The 18,651-nt window shown below is 42.3% G+C and overlaps 1 protein-coding gene across 3 annotated transcripts in view; it reads left to right on the top strand.

The window, feature by feature from the left end:
* The first annotated feature begins 7,242 nt into the window (after window positions 1-7,242).
* PKN3 (protein kinase N3) overlaps window positions 7,243-18,651 on the top strand; it is a 22,699-nt gene continuing 11,290 nt past the window's right edge. For all 3 annotated transcript variants that reach the window (XR_010918603.1, XM_067542024.1, XM_067542025.1), the window contains exons 1-10: window positions 7,243-7,577; window positions 10,514-10,796; window positions 11,427-11,581; window positions 12,936-13,065; window positions 13,188-13,339; window positions 14,457-14,655; window positions 14,972-15,163; window positions 15,419-15,528; window positions 16,190-16,333; window positions 18,437-18,512. Coding sequence is in view for 2 of the 3 variants with exons in the window: in XM_067542024.1 (XP_067398125.1) it covers window positions 7,554-7,577; window positions 10,514-10,796; window positions 11,427-11,581; window positions 12,936-13,065; window positions 13,188-13,339; window positions 14,457-14,655; window positions 14,972-15,163; window positions 15,419-15,528; window positions 16,190-16,333; window positions 18,437-18,512 (1,465 nt within the window). In the remaining variant the exon portion in view is untranslated. The remainder of the gene's footprint in view (window positions 7,578-10,513; window positions 10,797-11,426; window positions 11,582-12,935; window positions 13,066-13,187; window positions 13,340-14,456; window positions 14,656-14,971; window positions 15,164-15,418; window positions 15,529-16,189; window positions 16,334-18,436; window positions 18,513-18,651) is intronic.

The following is an 18,651-nucleotide window of genomic DNA, read 5'->3' as shown; positions in this document are numbered from 1 at the left end:
TTACATCCTACAAGGAAGTTGTTAATTTGCATGTGGAATTTCAGTGCCATACAACCTCCAATCTAAAACTGTTTATATTTTCAAATATGTCAACTAATGAAATGCAACCTGTTTAAGTTTAAAAGTATCAACTGTCTAAAATCTACATATAGAACTAACCAGAACAGCAAGAGTCAGTGTGATGAAACTTGTTCTAGCAATAATTAGCATTTGTACAATTATTTTAAAAAGTAGAATGCCATGTAAAATAACCTCATTTAAACTGATATTTTAAAACCTGTATAAAACAATTTTAATACTAAAACATTGTATAACTGTCTGTCTTCCTCTAATAACGGGTTCTCAGAACTGGGATCCTCAATCTTACCAGAAAAAGATTGTTTTTAGACAGTCAGCAGAATGTGTAGTTTGTGATGCTAGAGAATTAGTCCTTTGCAGTAAGGTTAGTTACTTAGGTGTGGAACACCACTTGAGATGTGGAGAGAGGCACTTAAGTCTGCAAAAACTCCTTTTGTCTTCAGTGACAGTTGGATTGGACCCAATGCCCTAATACATGTTCCTTTTTTTTTTTTTTTTTTTTGCATCAATTTTATATAACTCCACCTTAACTAATGTAGTTACATTTGTGCAAAAAAATAAAATTTAGACAAACTTGCTCTGTATCTTGTGTAGCCATTTGTGTAGTGCAAAGCACAATGCTACTAGACCTGACTCTAAATTGTGCTTATTAGGGATTCATCTATGCTGTTAGAAGGAGAGTGCAATATTGCAAGACTTATAAAGTTCTATAATCTGGTTTTGCCAAAGACAAAAAAAAATGTACAGCTGAATACCAGGACAAAAACTGGGAGGAGGGGTGGGTGATCAAATGCCACTCCAAGTTTAGAAACAACCTCATTAGTTACTATACAGGTGGCAAAACAATCCCACTATTGTGTAGACAGAATATTGGTTTAACTTCCTGGTGAAACTACATTTCACTTTTATTCATTGCAACAGTAAGAGTAAACAACCTTTGAACTGCTAGTAACATTATTACTTTTGTTCTAATAGACTTTATCAATTAGTAGTGGAAAAATATAGTTTTGAGTAGGGATTAAAACACCAGATTTAAAAATACAGCTTTAGGTGCCCATCCAGTGCTCTTAAGAACCTTCTTAGAAAACATTCAGTCAAAGTTACCTATTTAGAAGTGCTCATTCTTTGACCTATTCATTAAGCTTAGTAGACATTTGTAATTACTTCTATAATACATAACCTGATGGGTATGTTTAAGGGATAGGAATGTCCTTGTAACAATGAGGGTCAAATACAAGTTCTGCCATTCTCATAAATTAAGAAAGGAAAAGGGATCTCTAGTACAGTCATTAAAACATTTAATCATTTTCTGAGGCAAACTATCCTTATGAATTATCTTGGCAGAACGTTTACCAATGCTTAGCATTCCCAATACAACAGGAGCTTCTCAATAGAAGTAAGAAACCTGTGCCCATTTAAGCTAATGGAAGCTGGCTTTAGGCCTGCAGTATATGAGAGGTATCTGGGGTAATGGTTTAGAATTTAGAAGTTGAGGAATTTAATAAAGGTTTAGCACATGTATTCAACCGGTATGATATGAATAAAACATATGGAAGAGCTTCCATAGTCTTATGTTTGAAGTTTAATAGGAAAGGAAGCAGAAGTGTCTCCAACTCCTGTAAAGTCTAATGCCAGATCTTAAATGTATGTACATAGGAAATGTATATGGATATGTAGAATTAATAAATTTAGCACAATTGTTTTTTATTCCAAATGTATAGCATCTCCCACTTCATTATTTTCTTATGAATCAGTGTGAAAATATGAATGCCAGACTTCCTCTATCAGCAGTCAGAATGGTGTGCATGAGTAATTAGAAATTGAGGCCTATATTATTTGCTTGTTGCTTTGAACTTGCAAATACTTTCCAGTTCTGTTGGACGAGAAAGTGGACCCATGTTGGTACTTTTTTACTGATCTAACTGCCAAATTACACCAAATACCATAAAGCAATGTGTCTGAATTTTAAAGACATAATGCTGATCTTTTTGTTGGCTTGCAAGAAGATATTTTAATGCCTTTATTTCTGCTGTAACAATACAATTAGAGCTTTCGGGAAAGCATTTATTGGGCTTGGTAATAGATTACAAGAACCCTCAATAAATGTTATTTTCTGGTAGAGTACCCTCTAAATAATATGTAGTTATTTTGAAAAATTCCTTTTTAATATTTGTATTTTTCCACATTTAATATTTTTAAAGCTTAGTAAGGACCAATTAATTAAGGCCCTAATCCTGTATTAGTCTCTGCTCCTGGGTAGATCTTCCAATTACGAAGTTCAGTTTTCTTTGGTTGGACTGTGTGGACTCAGGCATTGGTGCTACTGGATACTAAAGAAGGCTATAAACTTAAAGGACTATGACCAAAGCTGTCAATTGCATAAAGTAAACAATATTTTCTAAGCTTACAGTATTTTAGGTAATACTGGTCAGATACAAAAATTTCAGAAACACATGATTTCTGAGGTTATTTTTTCTTTAATTCTTCCCCAATACAGGTAGAGAAACAGCTGCCAAAACACCAAGTTTCTACTACACTTCTTGCCCTCCTTCCCTTAATTAGGCACCGACTGGAAATCATGGTTTCACTTTAATCCTATTTATCTTAAAGATGCTATCCTGTGGACTGAACCTCCAATACATATTTCCTCCTGATTTATCAGAGTAATTGTTATGCTGTGAGTCCAGTGCAACATACAGGCTTCTCTACTGCCCCTTCATAACCTGTGAAAACCTCAGCTGTGCTCATTTCATTAATACTCCTTGCTAGTCAGTGATAGAGCTTAGGATCCTGATCCTGCATAAGGCTTTGATTTCCAGCAGAGCAGGACACTCAAACTCACGGTAGTTTTCTGAACCAGAATTTCTGCCGAGGTAAGTGCTAATTTGGGAAGGGGAAAAGATAGTGATCTAATGTTTAATGTAACAGATGTCGACAGCACATGGACAGAAGTAGCTGACAGAATTTGAAGCAACAAGTGCAAGTGTGGTGTGAGCTGGTTACTCAATGTGTGCTGACCCATGAGGTTAGCAGATTTTATTCTACAATTTGCCCTGAAGATCACATGTTAGATCTAGAACAAAGTATCTCTTGTCCTTTTCCCCGTCTCTCCCTATTTTATTTTGTCCAGACAACACTCTCAGAGAGCCGGAGTGGATATCACACGGGGTGAGGACAGAGACCTATGAATTCCAGGATCATTGCTTCCTGGAAGGGTGTGAGGAAATGTTTGTTTTCTGGTAGTGTCGTTGGAAACAGGATGTGCAGCCTACAAGTAAAATCGCTGTTGAGGGTGGGAAATACAGAAAGGCTCAGACTTATATTCTTCCTCATCATGCAAATATCTCTCCACGCCACCTACCTCCTGAGATTTTCTGCTTCACATATCAGTCAGTTATATATGTGTCTAGCTAACAACTCACTCCAGGAGGGAAACCCACACAATCAAATTAAAAATGTTACAACTTACAATTTATTTCCAGTCTAGCCCTTTCAATTTAACTGCAGAAAGACTGTGGTAGCATCACAACAGAAGGTGAGCCTGAAGCAGCGATTCATCTATGACGAGATATGAAAGTATCAGAGTCTTCAAACTCCATGTCGGTGACTGGGATCTCCAAGGCCTGGGCTGATATGCCCAACCTACTGGGGTGGAGAAAATCAAGAGAAGGGGAACTCGATTAGCAACCCGAATAATAAAAAAACTCACGGTAGAACAATTCCTTTCCCTTCAGTGAGATAAATTAATTTGCTCCCATTCAAGCCACCAAGAGTTTCCTTATGGTTGTGGCTGTACCATCCTGCCTGGACCTATCCGTCCTCGCATCCAAGCCCACCATTTCCTTAATTAAACACCCTCCTCCAACCCCAAATGAGCCTCCTTCATGTTTAAAAAGATCCTTGGAAGGGGTGGAAAGATTAGAAGAATCTGTACTTCTCCCCCAAACAGAGCACAAGTGAAACAAGTTGCAGGGCCTCAGCAACTGACACGACCACTCCATCACCCCCCTCTCTAATCGCAATCGCTAAGGACAAGGGGCCCCAGTTCAGAGGCAGGACTTTAATCCCCGCCCTTCTCCAGGAAGGTCCCCGGCTCCCCTGAGCTCCTCCCACAGCACCTTGTTCCCAGCAGCAGCTTGGCCATTCTGAGGAGGCTTTTATGTAGGTGTGCATGGCACCTGGGGCAGCTGGTCAGCATTCAGGAGTATCCCGGGAACCAGGAGAAGTCATCCTGAACCAAAGCCTTGCCCAGGATGACCTTTTCCCAGTGGGATCCTGGAAGAGCTGCACTTTGCGTTCCCCAGCAGTGACAGTCAGCACTGGCTGGGAGGAACTTCAGGTCCCAAACCCCAGCAACCTTGAATCCGCAGGACTTGCAAAGAAAGGCTTCCTCTCCTCCTCATAGTCAGGGTCATGCTGGTGTGGGGTTGCACTCTGATGCTTGTGCTGTGACACTTGTTGGATGCGGACTCCCTGAAGCAGGCAAGAGAGAGCCAGAGGGCTGTTAGCAAAGCCAATGCGTGCATCCTTCTCCTACAAGCCCACACATACACAAGCCCTGAGCGTGAATAGCTAGCCAGCCTCTGTCCTTCAGGACTGATAAGCCATGCATCTGATTGGTCCTTATTCAGTAGTCCAATTCTCCAACATTATTAAATCTGTTTCTTGGGCCCCTCCCACTGGCTTTTCCATCTGGGGAGAATCCAAGACCTGGAAGGAGAAAAGGGAACGATCCTGTAAAGCCAGAGAACACAGCGCTTTCCACAAGCTGGAAGGTCAGGACCACTAGTCCCACCCTTATCCCAGACTCCTACCCAGAACCCTGTCCATCCTTTGACCATTCAAAATGCAGCCAAGACCCTTGCCTGCTGTGAAAGGATTTTTCTGCTGAAGATCAGAGCAGAATCTCTCTGCCCTTTCTACAGCCTCTGATCCTCTGAGGCCGAATCTAAATCCAATAACTTGACTTTTCCACTTTCCAATAATATTTTCTTTAAATGGATACAGCTTAGTTTAGAATCATATAGCACAAAACAAACAAACAAAAATACTGTACCTGTTACTAATAACACAGCAGATTAATAAGGGTTAGCACAAATCTAACATTGTTTTCTTTTTGTAATTTAATTCAGTGTGAAAAAAATAGACTTAAATTTTACTTTTTGTTCTGATCAGTTTGATTATATAGTTCTCATGTTGTAAATCCTGCAGGGGAATTATTAAATAAAAAATCTGTTTTAATTTAATTTAAAAAATAATTCAAACATTTATGTTCATATCAGGTTTGTACAAGCTTTTAAAAATATATGTAAATGTGGGACTATTATTAACTGAAAATAGCTTCTAATTTTGTAGCCCATATTCCATCTATTAAGTTGTGGAAAGTTGTGTATCACTTCAGGACAGAACTAATGTATTTAATGAAATAACAAATAGCATTACATGTGGCTGGTAGCAGGAAGAGATCTTAAAGCCCAGGCTCCTACCACTTGAACTGAAGGACAATGTCCTGTAAGTGCTTGTAATGTAGGGCCTAGCACTGCAGTTGATCAGTTCTGTTTCTATCCATGAAATCAGTGTGACAAACACACACTGGCTAGTTCATTGTGCTATTAAAAACAAGTCAATTTTTTTTCTTGCCTAATTTTTGATCCAGAAATCCAGTACCATCAACTGAGAATCCATGGCCACATTCCTGGACCTACAAGAAGAACAATGCAAAGGAAGAAATGGTCAAAAGTTAAGTATTGAAGAAGCATTGAGTACCTTCCAGATTTTAAAATATTTCCAGGCAAGTAACTTTCCTAAGGTGGAGTATTGTTTATAAATATCTATCTTATTTAAGGAGGAATCTTAGGAGGACACTCTTGTTTTCTCATAAAAACACATTTTAGGAAAACTGGAAATTCAAAGTTAACGTAACTGATTATACTGAAGAATTTAAATTGAAGAGCACCTGTCTTTTTTAATCAGTGTATCAAACTGCTCCCTTTAAATATATATGCAGTTTTTAGATAAAATGAAGCCCTTCACAGGTATTCACCAAAGGAGAACTTTATTAGGCTGATCCCTCGCAAAAAGTATATGGGGTTCCAAATGTAAATGTGTTGTTATACTGAGACAATTTGCATAGATAAAAACATAGGGTACACTCTGGGGCTGCAGGGTGATGGGGATTCATACATGTATCATAGACAGGTATGTACAAAACCAAAGCCGTATGTACTCCTAATTAGCTCCTCAGTTCCACAAGAAACAACTAGATTGTGCTTGTCCCTGAAGGCTGTACAGCAGGGAAAAGGAAATGTGGGGATTGTGCTGTAGTCATATAAGGGAAGAAAGTACAAGAAAGCTTTTTTTCCTCTTGTGCAGGGGTATAATATCCCTCTGTGCAGCAGGAAGCACAGTTGATACACTGAACTGCTGCTGGCTCAACCTCCCAAGAGAACCAGGGAGAAGATGGAGGATGCTCCCTTCTCCTTGCAGAGAGGAGGTCTACCCTTTCAAAGGATGGGCAGGAATTCTGGTGGAGTCAGCCAGAAGCACAGTGCAGCCCTCCCTTCGTTCCACTAATGCAATCAGCGGCTTTAAAACCAGTCTGTTCCATAATATTTAAGATGTTTGGAGTCTCACGCTGAAAATCCTCACAAAAACTTCTTGATCAGAATGCCAGACACAAGAGCGCAGAGGGTGGAAAGCTGGAAGAGGGGGCAGCAGAGTGAAAGTTGTCTGACCTTAATTGTGCTGGTCCATACTTTTCAATGCTCTTGTTGAAAATGTAACTTTAACACCAGATGTCCAAGTATATTTATCTATTTATTTAAAACGGCAGCGTTGCCCTAAAGTTTTTTTTTTCCCCTCCCTGAAAAAATTAAAATTTACAACCTTAACTCCACCTTGACTTTTTGCCTGGGAATGTGTTAGAATTTAGGCGGCACTTCAGAGCCTCTTCCGTGTTTAATTATTGACTCTTTCCCTCTCGGATCTCTGAACCCTTAGCAGAGAGTGTTGGGTTTACACATCCTGTCAGGTGCTGTTGGATTCCTGGATCAAGGGAAGGTGGCACCCAATCGCTGGATTACCCAGCAGGTTCATTGGCTATGCAGATCTCCAGCAGGTGGGACCAGCTCTCTGAATCCCTGGCGAGGGACACCCACTTGCTGGAACTCCAGAGCTCGGGGCCACGGATCCCGGTGTCAAAGCAAGCGGCGCTGATTCCCTCCTGGCGGGCAGGGGATTGCAGATCCCACCGGCTGGGTCCCTCAGTCCTGAGCGGGGCGCCCTGCATTCCGGCAGGTGGCGCTGCCGTCCTCAGTCCCGCCAAGGGGCGCCGGCTCCCGGCTCCCGAGCGGCGCTCGCGCTTTCCTCCCGGAGTTAAGGTTGAAGTTTGAAAAGTGCCGGTTGCGGGTGGCTCCGCCGGGCGAGGAAGCTCGTTGGGCCGCGTGTGTGGAGCTGGCCGTGGGGGAAGAGGCGCCATGGCGGCCGGAGAGCCCCGGCAGGTGAGCGAGCGAGCGAGACTTGTCTGAGCGGAGAGATCCGAAACGGGTCCTGAGGGCAGGAGACACAAGGCTGGTCCGGAGCCAGGAGTCCCCGCGCTGTGGGTCCGGCTGACTCGCTGGGACGGGGGAAATCTGGAGAGGACTGTGGGAAGATGAATCCCGGAGGGGGGGGGGTGTCCGGCGGGCGGAGGGATATCCTGAGGGGATTGGGGGAGGTGGGAGAGTCCCACGGGTTGTGGAGAACCTGAGAGTCCTTGGGGAGGAGAAGATCCTGAGGGGATTGGGGAGGCGGGGAGTTCCGGGGGGGTGCGGGGAGATCCTGGGGACTGGGGCGGTCCCGCGGGTGTAGGGAGATCCAGAGGATATTTGGGGGGTGGGGAAGAAGGAGAGTTCCGGTGGTGGGGAGATTCTGAGGGGATTGGGGGGGGGGAGAGTCCTGGGGGAGGGCGGAGGTTCTGAGGGGATTGGGGGGGGGAGAGTCCTGGGGGAGGGCGGAGGTTCTGAGGGGATTGGGGGGGGGGAAGAGTCCTGGGGGAGGGCGGAGGTTCTGAGGGGATTGGGGGGGGGAGAGTCCTGGGGGAGGGCGGAGGTTCTGAGGGGATTGGGGGGGGAGAGTCCTGGGGGAGGGCGGAGGTTCTGAGGGGAGTGGGGGGGAGAGTCCTGGGGGAGGGCGGAGGTTCTGAGGGGATTGGGGGGGGGAGAGTCCTGGGGGAGGGCGGAGGTTCTGAGGGGATTGGGGGGGAGAGTCCTGGGGGAGGGCGGAGGTTCTGAGGGGATTGGGGGGGGGGGAAGAGTCCTGGGGGAGGGCGGAGGTTCTGAGGGGATTGGGGGGAGGCCGAGGGGAACAGGGAGACGGTTCATATCAGGAGAGGGACAAAAATTGGCCACTGGAGAAATCAGCTAGTGTCTCCCCCAGCGCTTTCCCATTGTCATCTCTGAATTCTTCCTTCTTGTATCTGTTCTATGGATAAATGAATGATGTCAGTTTCCAGGGTACTCAGTCCAATACCTTTTGCCAGCACTAAGCTCACATCAGCTAGCCACCCTATACTTTTGTCAGTACAAATGTGCTGGTAGGACCCAGATAGGTGTGTTGCATATACCTATCATTGTGGATTGGGAAGAGAAGAAATAGGCACTTTTTTTTCTAATTTTTGTTTAAGATGTAATTAAAAACTCCCAAACTCCTTTTAGTAACTTACTACACACTAGACAAAAGATTTTCTGGTTTCCTGACCTTGAGCTGCTAGAGTTTGGCTGAGTGACTCAAGGGCTCCATGATTCAAGTTCCTCTTGATGAAACATTTATTTTGTTAGGGATTTTGGCTAGATTCCTGGCCTTACTAATTGGGTGAGAACTTCCAGGAGTCAGGATGTTAAACCTAAGCCACTTTGTTTTCTTACCAGTCCTAAGTGTCCTTTTTTGGCTGTCAAGTCTGTAGTGAACCTAACATTGGTTTAAGCCAGTTGTAAAAATAGAATGTGTTCTCTCTCTCTGTCACTCACTATTAAACTGAAATTTAAGCAACATCTGATTACTGAAGAAATGTGGAGAGCATGCTTATAAGACTAGCTGTGTGATGTGCAGCACAAAAACAGCATTACAATGACTCAACAATTGTGTGTTTCTGGGCAGTTGGCACGTACTTTGGGTGCATTTGAAGTCTTAACCACTCATGATGTGCGCCAATGACCTAGTAATGCAAATCCTGGTGTGGTTTGTTGCTATATGTATGGTCTAATGTTAAAGAATATTACTGGGAGATAGGACTCCTAGATTCTGTTCCTAGCTCTGACGGCAACTTGTGTGAGATTGGGCAATTCACTGTGTGTGGCAGGAACTTTATTTTGTTTCCCTTCATTTTGTATAAAAGTGAGAATCATGGTAAGTAATTCATCAGTCTTGGGCTACTTATATAAATATATTTTTTCTTTAATTGCTATGGAGCCCTTTAAACCATCTCCTTTTCTAGAGTCCCCTGCCTGGAGCTGCTTACTGTGTCATCAGCAGGGGGTGGAGCCAGAAGCAACTGTCTGTGGACAGGGCTCTGTCTGTCCCTGTCTGGCTGGGAAGCCTCCTATTCATGGGGCAGTGTGGGGAAAGCCTGCACTGTCTGAGCTGTACCTATTCTGGGGCTGTAATCCAAGCCTATCTGTCCAGAGTTATCACTGGTGCACCTTTCACCAAAACAAATACGTTTAAAATTGACTTAAAAGCAAAGCTAATAGTAGACTTTAATGTTGTCAGGTCAATTTAGATGTGAGCAAAATTTTAAAGAAGCCATACTGCTTGCAAATCACAGCTAGGATGGGGGTTGGAATTACAGGCTCTGGCTGCCTTTTCAGATATAGCTTGTACAGCTGACCTTTTGACTCATTAATTTATACAAACAGAGATATGGATTAATTTATTTTTCTTCCTCAGTGATGAAGTTTTGGTCACACATTCACTGAAAGTTAGTATATGGCTATAACACCTCTAAAATGTTCCAGCTGGCCGACTGGCATGTAGCTTTGGACAACTGGCAGCTCATGCCATGTTAAAATAAAGATCTGCACCTGTTATATAATGCCAGTGGAACTCAGAGTCATGACCACAATGAGGAAAAATTGCAGCTTGCCTTTGGTACTCATTTAAGGGACATAAATATAAATAGACATTAAATAACAACAAGATAAGCTTTTGTGAGGACTCACCTCATGTGTGGGTTAGTGCCAAGTTGGAGTATATTAAAATCATAGACGGGCCCCAAATTGCAAAGTTAAAATTTAGATCTGATCTTTTTCCAAATTTGGTGATGGTTGGAATCAAGGTTTTGGTCTTGAAACCATCTGTAGTTGAGATGAAGTGGTAGAACCCTATTGATTTGTTGCACACTCACCTTACTGCTATCACATAATCTCTCCAACTCTCTCTTCTTTGGTACTGGTTGTAGGGCAGCTATCTCCTGCAAATGAGCAATGGGGTGAACCTCATGGATCCAGGATTCCAGCAGAAACTGGAGGATGAGAAGGAACTAATTCGTCGAGCTATCCAGAAGGAATTGAAGATCAAAGAGGGGGCGGAAAACCTGCGCAAGGTGACAACAGACAAGAAGAACCTGGTGCATGTAGAGCATGTGCTGAAATCTTCCAATCGGAAACTGGAACAGCTGCACTGGGATCTCCAGGAGCTTAATGCCCGGATTGTAATAACAGAGAAAGGGTACAGCAAAACAGGTAGATTTTGGGATGTGATTGTTGGGCATGATAGCTTCAGCAAGTGAGCATTATAGCCAATGCTTTCATTTCTTTTCTTTCTTTTTTTTCTATTGGGGGCTAGTATGATGGGAGGGAAAAATCTTATCCCTCTAGGAGAGGAATCTCAACTTGTTCCTGCTTATCTCCAGGTGAGAAGATGAACAGTGTAGAGATATTGATGTCTGAAAAGTTGTGATTGGCACTAATCAAGATGGAAGAAGATGATAACATATATTAGAATGGTCTGAAGACTGATTGAGATAGATGAAGTTCAGGAGGCAACTCTGTGTGAACTTACAGAGCTTGGGAGAGAAAGTAGGGGCTTTGGGGTAGAATCCAACATGCAAGTTCCTGACAGAGGTATGAATGTGAGATTGGAGGTTGTTGGTATTCTCACTTCTGGCTTCTCAGGATCAGGCCCTAAGTTTTCATAATGGGTCAATAGTAGACTAGGGTAATCTAGGATAATTTGTCCTTCAGTTGAGGCAGTATTTTGTACTTATCTTTGAAGATGAAACCCTCTTTGATATTCCTCTCCTCATCCCATCTATTGCCCTGTGAGGGGACCATGAGAAGGAGGGTAATGGAATTCATTATGTTGTTGAACAGGTGGTTCCATGTCCCCGAAACCTTGTCTCTGGGAAAGGAACCCAAACCTGGTGGCAAGGAGGATAGAGGCTCTGAAAAAGCAGCTGCACATTGAGATGAAGGTGAAACAGGGAGCTGAGAACATGATCCAGATGTATTCAAATGCAACATCAAAGGTGAGCATTGCTGAACAGAAATAAGTAGGGAGCTTGACTGCCATGGAATAAGATTTCTATTAAAAGTGCAATCACAAAAAATCTGTATTGGCGATCTGCGTATGAAGGGAAGACACTTTAAGGCACTGTTTGTTTTAGGTTGCTTTTGTGCGTTCCTGAGCTGATGCACAGCCCTGGGACAGCATGGTGTGCTATCCCATGGGGGAACAGTATTATGAATGCTGGTTGTGTTAGACCCATTATCACAGGATGTTGTTGAGGCAATACTTTAGCACAATTCAAATCAGTCTGCCTACTGTGGGGTTTCTTGCACCTCCCTCTGAAGCCTCTGATGATGATCATTGTTAGAGACAGGATTCTGGACTATATAGACCAGGTATTTGATTCAGTATGGCAATTTCTATCTTCCTAGTCTTCAGATACTGATTATGCTTCTGTTCTTCGATATTAGTTTCTAGTATTAGACATTAGAATGTCTACCAGACTGTAACACTGGTGGTAGTGCCTCTAGATTAGAAACAGATGAGAATATCTTAGAAGTGGCGTGTCTTGTCAGTCACAGTCCTGCACTCTGGAGTGCTGCCTCCAGAAAAGCCAATCCAGGCATTGAGAGGTGTTGGGGCAGTACAGGGAGAATGGACAAATCACCTGACCTAAGGTAAGAAAATAAAATATTTTGGAATATGATCCTTAATGTGTGACACTATCCCACATCATCAAGTTTCTGGTATGATGTTCCAAGTTGGTTCAATACTGTTTTTATGTCAACAGAGACTTTAAGATGGAGGAAAGTAAATGGAATCTCTGTGTACGAGTTATTTAAGGAACAGTTTTTTGGGAATTTACTGCTTTCTTATTCTTGTGTTTGGTATAATCATATTTAATATTCTGGAGAAGAATTAAAAATAAAGTTTTATTAAGAAGCTTAAGTTAACTATATGAGCAAGATAAAGAACCTGGACATTCTGGTTTATTCCAAACTTCCACCCATACAACTCTGCCAGCACAACTGACCAGTGAAGCACAAGATTCATTCCCTGCAACATCAGAAAAAACTCTTAGTTGAATGTACCCACAGGGCAGGGCACTGTTACCTAGCAAACTCGTCACATCTGTCATAGGTGTCACAGCATATCACAAATCCCTCATCTGGATCTACAGTGGTCGGAAATCCTCAGCCCTGTTGCTTGTGTCTTCTTTGAACAAGTGGGCATTGTGTGAGGTTTTAGGACTTCTGGAACACCTTGTAAGGCCTTGCATGTGGTGGTGGCCCATTATTGTCCTAGCCTACCAATCATTAAAATTCAGTTATCTCCTGTATGGACCTCCATAGCCATCTGTTCTGTCTTTCCAGGACCGGAAGCTGCTGGCAACAGCTCAGCAGATGCTCCAGGACAGCAAGACGAAGATTGAGCTGATTCGCATGCAGATTGTGAAGGTATCTCAGTCAGTGTGTGGAATGGAAGATGCAATGGATCCAGCAGGTAAGATGTTTTGGATATCTGACATCACTCAGAGAAGATGTTGCTGAAGTGGGAAGCCCTAATGCCTGAGATGCTCAGCCGCTTGCTTATCTGTTTGCTATATTTATCTCCAACCTTACCAGTGAAGGTGGGGGGCACCATCAGTCTCCTGGAGCTGCGCATTGAGGAACTGCGGCATCACCTGCACATTGAGGCTGCTGTGGCTGAGGGGGCAAAAAATGTGGTGAAGATCCTGGGAGGCAGGCGGGTGCAAGATCGCAAAGTGTTGGCTGAAGTAAGTACTATTGCAGTATTGCTATTTGAAACATTGGTGGTGACTTTCCCTGGGCTGGTTAGTAATCTTTTTTCAGAGGAAAAACAGCATTACAGCTGTGGCCCATTAATGCTGCAGCCTTGTTCTTGGCAATGACCTGGTGGCTCCCTACTTCCAAGTCCCATGACATTGGTCTAAATCCCCCAACACTACGACTATGGCTGCAGACCCTGTCCACAAGTCCCACAATCCTGCAGTCCCTGCTTATAGTGAAGTTGCGGCAGAAGGTGATAATTCCCTTGTATAACTGCTATTACTGGCTGTTTAAGAGAGATTGTGTAGTTGTCATTGCCATCTGATTAATTGCCAGTAATACGCAATGGCTGTTTTTTAAAAAGCCACATATAGAGCTTCCCTGTCATATGCTACTGTTATGAGAGACATTACATTTTCAGAACTTGCCAACTGACTTACATAATAAAGCTAAGGGAAAAAATGAGCTTACAGTCAACTAAACAACAATCTCTTTCATTTTTCTAATGTTTAGAACAGAGAAAGTGAATCAGAAATTCTTGGCTCTGCCAGTTGCTTGCTATGTAACTTTGGGCAAGTCACTTATCCTTTTTGTGCCTCTGTTTGCCCATCTGTACAATGAGAATAATACTGACTCATCACACAGGGCTTTTGTGAGCTATAGTTAATGTTTTTAAAGATCTTTGAAGGTCTCAGATGAAAGGCTCTATATAAGTGGAAAGTGTTAGTTATAATTATTCAACCTGGGCATTCATTATGCCAGTCATTTTTAATTAGAAATCTCTTGGAGGCCAAATTGGCGGCTGCTCATGGTGCACTGGTGTGTAAGAAACCAGCGAGGAATTTTTTATCCTAATCTATTCTTCGAGCAGGAAATCCTATGATGGGAGCTTGTTCAGGGCAGAATCCCTCTCACCCCAGCAGCAGTGACTTGGGATGAATGAGTGGTGCTGATAGTCCCTTCTTGTCCTTTATGAGAAGGATGGTGCCTGGCCTTTGAGGATGGGAATTTGTGTTGCTTGTGAAGTGTTAGTAGTACCAAGATCATGGCAATGGCTGTTCATTCAAAGCCTGTACTAGCTTTTTCTCTGCTCCATGTTACTAGGCTCAGGGTCGCTTGCAAGAATCCTCTCAGAAGATTGATTTGCTGCGCTTGTCCCTGGAGCAGCAGCTTAATGAGCTTTCTCCTGATCACCCAAAGCGGGCACTCATCAAGCAGGAGCTAGTGAATGCTTCATCTCCGGGAGCTCAGCATGTCAGTGTCCAGCCCTTCACTTCGTTGATTAAGCCCACAGCCCTTACAGGTACCTGAGGCTGCATGTGGGGTGGGGAATATTTCTTCCTTATATACCCATGTTATGACTGTGGTTGTTTTTGTGATGTAGACACTTGGTCCACTAGGAACTGGACCAGGTCCTTCTACATTTGTTTCACATAGGCTACCAAAAAGCTGTCAGATTGTAATGACTTTAATTGCTACTGACCTGGGCTGGATTCAAAGCATAAGACACCTAGACAGTGTAAATCTAAAGTGTCTGGCTTCCTACGTGGACTGACTGACACTAGAATAACTTCACTTCTCTTGAGAGTAACACTCTTTGCTCTGATGAAATTCCTCAGGTTCACTGGAAGTGAGATTGATGGGGTGTCAGGATCTTTTGGAAAAGGTTCCAGGACGTTCCCGAGTGATTGGTTCATCACCCAACCTTGGGAGCCCAAGTGATGTGAAGTCCCTGACCCGAGCACGAGCCGGGATGAGTATTCATGGCCGCAGTACTGCAGCAAAGCACTTGCGGAATGAAGAGCTGTGTAGTGAGTATGATGTTCCCTGTTGGATCAGTGATGGTGTCTTCTAGTATGTCTACCATCTTTCAGTCTGTTGTGAGTGCAATGAGAGGAAACCTGGCTCCAGAAATAGAGGAAGAGGATGAATCATCTGGTTTCCTATCCCCTTAGTGATCTCTTGTGATGGAAATCTCATTGGATTGTGCAGACACCTCCAGCAAGAAGTATATTTGGATTTATAGCCATATAAAAATTGTAACCTACACTTTCTCCCTTGTCCAGGTGAGGTGCTTGCTGTGCTCAAAGTGGACAATAAAGTGGTTGGTCAGACAAACTGGGGTCCAGTTAATAACCAAGCTTGGGACCAAAGCTTTGTCTTTGAACTGGATAGGGTAAGATTATATCTCTATAGGATGATTGCAATTCCAGGATTTCTTCAGTCTTGTCCTCAGATCCCCTGTGTTGTATCCCTTTGTTCGTTCTTTAATTTTATTTGAGTTGTTTCTGTGGATTTGCTGATTTACTTATCATTCCATTTTTGATCCATCTCTTTACTGGGATGTAATGTGGCCTCCTCCCTATCCTTAAATCTTCAGGTTATCTCTCTCTGCTGCTAAGGAAGTACTACTCTGGTAATACTTCAATCTGAGCAGTATTTGATGCCCCTCTTCTGTCCCCATTCTAGCAGCCATGTTCCATCATTTACCCTCAATACAGCTCATTTCTGGATATTTGGAATGAGGATCAGTCTTATGTAGGAGCAAAGTCAAGAAATTACATGAAGATGAGCACTCTTTAAAGAAAGCTGTAGCTGCTGAAGGTCTGAAAAGACCAAGGGAGTGGGAAACAATAGGGTTGAGGAACTATCACCTCTTCCTTGGAGTATGTCTCTTATACAATGCATTGTTTAGCTGCATGGCATTTCTACAAGCCAGGAAAAGGAATTAGCGTCAGAATTCAAGGTAGAGTTCAGAATGTGTAGGTTACGGGAATGTGTGTATGCCAAGCCCTTGGCCTGGTTCATTACTAAGCTCTCTGCTTCTCTTTTTCCAGTCCCGGGAGCTGGAGATTGCAGTTTATTGGCATGATTGGAGAGAGCTGTGTGCAGTGAAGTTCTTGCGCTTGGATGACTTTCTCGATAATGAACGCCATGGGATGTGCCTCTCTCTCGAACCCCAGGGGATGCTTTTTGCAGAGGTAAAAGGTTCAGAATTTACCTTTCTCTTCTAGAAAAATCACTGCTCCAGAATTTTTCTTTGGGTATACATTGAAGTGATAGGTAATTCTGCTGGGTTTTGACTCTCTTTGAGTTGGGAAGGTTGCAGACAAATGAGTAAACTCAGACATGGATGGGTGAAATGACTTACCCAAAGTGTCACAGTGAGTCAGTGGGAGAGCTGGGACTAGAACCCAGTTGTCTTGACTCCCATTTCCCTACTATAACCTCTAGATACACTCCGATGCTCACTCAACGTGTAGTTTTTATATCTCAAAGATAATCTGCTTGGTCTCTGGTAGGGAAAGGAGACTGGATGGTGAGCATTTGTAATAGAAATGGTTTCCATCCCCCCCGACCTGTTTAGAGTGTGGTGTCTACCCTGGAGACAGCTGCTGATCTCAAAATGAAAGGACTGAACAGGGAGGATATGTTATATCTATACACATTTATTTAAGTAATTATATAGCTTAATTTACATGTATTTAGATTCTTAATTTTTTATTGTGTTAGGGAATGGTGAATGATGTGTTTGTTGTTTACTAGAGAATGATTGTTTTATTTTACTTCTGATTTGTGTCAAGCTCTATGTAGATGGAAATTAAAATTAAATAAAAATGCACAAAACAGCATTTAAAAATTATTAGTTAAATCAAACTACCTTAAATATGCTGGATACTTTTTAAAAAGTTAATAAAAACATGTTTTGCATTTAAAACTAACTGGTTTATTTAACAAAGAAGGTATTATCTATAATTAGTGAATTGAATTGATTGTTTTGTGTCACCATATCCTTCAGGATTTTAGAATTAATAGATTTCATTCTCCTGTACCTAATTTTGATTCATAGATTGAAAGAGGAAAACAGGTTTTCCAGAACTTACAATTCCCATTGATTTCTTAACTTTGAATTAAGTAGTCATTAAACTGAATTAGTTGAATAAACTGAAATAAAATATATCCTTTCTGCAGCTGCTGAAAAATCTGGCTTAGCATGGTTTGACATGTCAACAAAACCTGGTGTGAGATACTTAGTGACTTTCAACAGTTCAGTGATATGGCTTTCTTTAAAACTTGGTAGCAAACATTTACTACATAATATTATGTTTTTATTTAATTTAAATTATTTTAATAGATTACAGTAAATTTAGGCTTTAACATAGATTGCCATAATTTAAACATTTTAAAATATTTTTAAAAATAAAGTTTTATTTAATTTAAATGAAAAAAATTGATTTAAATCACAATCTGATTTTTTTTAAAAACAATCATTGATTATTACCCACCCTGAGGAGGGCCTTTCTGGCTGACAAAATCTACTCAGATGGTTAAGGACAAAAACACCAACTCAAACCAAGGAAAGAAATACTTTAAAAGGGTGAGTGTGTTTATAGCCAGGACAGAGTAACCCTTAGAGGGGCCCAGTGTAATTACCTGGGCATTACATAAAAATTACAGTCTTGGACTTACTTTTGTTAGGAGTCATCAGTAACACTTTACATTAAAAAGGTTAGGTTTGAATTACCCAGACTGTCTGGAAGAATGGGATCAAATCCCTTCATCTTTTGAGATAATAAAGTACATGGAACTCAATTTGTGAGGGGAATCTTTCAGGTCACCTTAAAAACCACAGTCCTGTCTCCTTTGCAGAAGGCAAAAGCATTCCAGGGCATCTTTTCTAAGTTGGGGTCTGACCCAGTCTCCTTAGCCAAAATTTCTCCTCTTGTCACTCTTACATTGTGGACTGACTGACTGCTGCTTCACACTTTGGAGATAGCTGCATTTCAGCAGTGCTTTATGTATATAATTTGAGAAGTACATTGGCATCCATTGGGATGAAAGTCACTCTAGAAATGTTATGAGCCAGTCATTCTGCCTTTGTCAGGTTCTCTGTATTCCAGGTTAATGGACATTTTTAATTTAACAAAAGGGAAGTAGATAGTATAACTCAGTCTGGTGTCTACCTGCATATGTGACTCCTAGTTTGCTGAATGGCTGTGAATGGTCTCTTTGAACAGAAGACTAAGCATGTGTCCAGTAAGGAAGTGGACTGCCCTGAAAAGTCTCCTCTGCTTCCCTGGCAGGTGACCTTCTGTAACCCTGTGATTGAGAGACGGTCCAAGTTGCAGCGCCAGAAACGCATTTTCCCCAAACAGAAAGGTAACCAGCCTGTGACTGGACAGCCACTCCAGTAGGAGCATGTGTACTTATGTGGTTATTGCATAGGTTTGTGGTACATTAACCCACACACATTCCAAAAAGTATGTGTGTAGGTGAGATCTATAGAGCATGGCAATGT

The sequence above is a fragment of the Emydura macquarii genome, unplaced genomic scaffold (genome assembly GCF_026122565.2).
Source record: "Emydura macquarii macquarii isolate MOO-44397 ecotype Brisbane River unplaced genomic scaffold, CSIRO-AGI_Emac_v2 contig_691, whole genome shotgun sequence".
NCBI lineage: Eukaryota > Metazoa > Chordata > Testudines > Chelidae > Emydura > Emydura macquarii.
The sequence above is the reverse complement of the archived record's forward strand: the minus strand, read 5'-3'. Positions and strand labels throughout refer to the sequence as shown.